General features: G+C 38.7%; 1 protein-coding gene across 2 annotated transcripts in view; it reads right to left on the reverse strand.

Annotated features, from left to right (window-relative positions):
• tm9sf4 (transmembrane 9 superfamily protein member 4) overlaps nucleotides 1-775 on the reverse strand; it is a 21000-nt gene extending 20225 nt beyond the window's left edge. The window contains exon 1 of one of the 2 annotated variants that reach the window (XM_014016325.1): nucleotides 743-775. In XM_014016325.1, coding sequence (XP_013871779.1) covers nucleotides 743-760 — 18 coding nt within the window. In that variant the 5' untranslated portion in view covers nucleotides 761-775. Of the gene's footprint in view, nucleotides 1-375; nucleotides 504-742 lie in introns of those variants that run through there. The other variant, XM_014016324.1, reaches the window with a different exon arrangement.
• Nucleotides 776-1967: the final 1192 nt, after the last annotated feature.

Here is a 1967-nt window from a genome sequence, read left to right on the forward strand (position 1 = left end):
GTATCGGACATTTCTCAAAGTTGTAATATCGGTATCGTATCGGAAGTGAAAAAGTGGTATCGGGACATCCCTAGTAATTTATGTAAAGTTAAGCCTTCATCTCATCTCTAACTTCACTCAGTGCAGCTGAAGTTACAAAAACTCTTTTAAACAAATGACTTTAATCCCAGTTTCCGGTTTGGATCAAACTTTTAGCCTTAAATTCAACTTCAAACTCACCACAATGTCAGACAGGAACAGTTCAAACCGATAAAAAGCAGCTTTATTTGTGGTTTTGTTTGTGTTTTTAYTCAGTTTTGATTCTAAACCTGAACCTTCTCCACAAACCAACACGTCCAAACAAACTGTTAGCATCCGGCTAACCGGCTAACTTACTTCAGCTGCTTCCTCATAACCGCGCATCAATGACAGCTTGTTGGCGACCGACCGTGTGCTTAATTATCACCGTAAACACGGTTTCATACCACGAACGGTTTAAATTAATTGCTTTAAACGCCGCAGCGCACGCGCTGTCGMTCGAGCAGCCAAACGCTAGCAGCGGCAGGCTAACTGGGTTAGCATCACCGTCAACAACCGAACAGCAGCGAGCCGAAGTGACCGCGGAAACCCGTGAAAACGGGTTGAATGTCGGCCGAGTCGAAACACTCCGCCTCGGTCACTGCCCCGCGTCCCCCCCGAGTTCAAACACAAAGCCTGGGGAAAGAAAGAGTTGGAGAAAAAGGAGTTCGTTTTTTCCACTCACCATCCCCGCGGCCGCCATTTTGAATACGTGTCATTAGTGACGCTGCGGAAGTAAGTAGCGACGTTTCTCTGGTGGTTTTTAAAAACATTTACATTAGTTTATTTTGCCACTAATTCGCACAGAACCGATAACGTCTTGATTGTGATATGTTTTAATTGTTACAAAAAAGTATAAAGAATGACTTTATTTTTAGCGATAGCTGTAGTGTTTACATTTGACGGCTCACGGGCCACACCCGGTCGTTCTTTCCATTGGGTGGTCCCACCCGCTTCCAGCTTGACTGACCTAAAATGMATGTATATAGTAAATTAAATTTACTTTTTAATAAATACACATTTGGAAACATTTTAAAACAGTTTATTCAACTATTTATCAGAAAAAGCATTTCACAAACTTTAGAGCATGCCGGTTTGGCAAAGAAGAAGAAAAAGTCTCGACTCGGGAGTACATTTCTTATTTTTATACAGGCCGCTTTGTTTAAATATATTTTATTACACATTATTCCTCACATTTTTTTTTACACAGAAACCATTTGTCACATCTTAAAATCATGCAGGTCCTTTTGTGCAACAATATTTTTTGTACTTCCAACGAAACGAGAAACAAATGAGAAACAGCATCAGTCATTAGTCTGTTATTCAGGGAAAATAAGGAAGAAAAAAGAACTTAAAGAAAACATTCTGTTCAAGATACATTTTTGAAATTATTACTGAAGAAACTAAAACACACATACACTCCTTTATAAGTTAAGTAGTGAACAAAAAATATAAAAAAAATAAGCGAAACAATAAATCAGAGTATCTTTATATCACTATATGTACAAATCTTAAAGAATATATTGTAGCTTGCTGATTGAAATTGGATTAAAGGCACTTTAAAGGAGCAAAAAGCCATAAAATAACAATAAAAAATGTCTTCAGAGGACCTTTTATTATAATACAGCCAGTTTCTGTTTCCTGTGATGACTTTGTGGACGTTTGTGTTGAGGTTGCCTGCAGTTCTTAAGGGTTAATTTGTTTTAAACAGATGCACTTTTATAATGTTAATATGTTACATAAATTACAGTAGAAGCAATAAAAGAAAAGTAACAAATTTAAATTCTAGTAATGCTCAAGTCCAAGGAGCTTTCAGCCCCCCCCCCCCCCCCCCCCCCCCCCGCGCGCGGGTGCGGTGCGAGTTGTATGGATTTTCTGCAAAACTTATGGATCTTTAGGGCTCTTTATAC

The sequence above is a fragment of the Austrofundulus limnaeus genome, unplaced genomic scaffold, assembly GCF_001266775.1.
Source record: "Austrofundulus limnaeus strain Quisiro unplaced genomic scaffold, Austrofundulus_limnaeus-1.0 Scaffold142, whole genome shotgun sequence".
Lineage (NCBI taxonomy): Eukaryota > Metazoa > Chordata > Actinopteri > Cyprinodontiformes > Rivulidae > Austrofundulus > Austrofundulus limnaeus.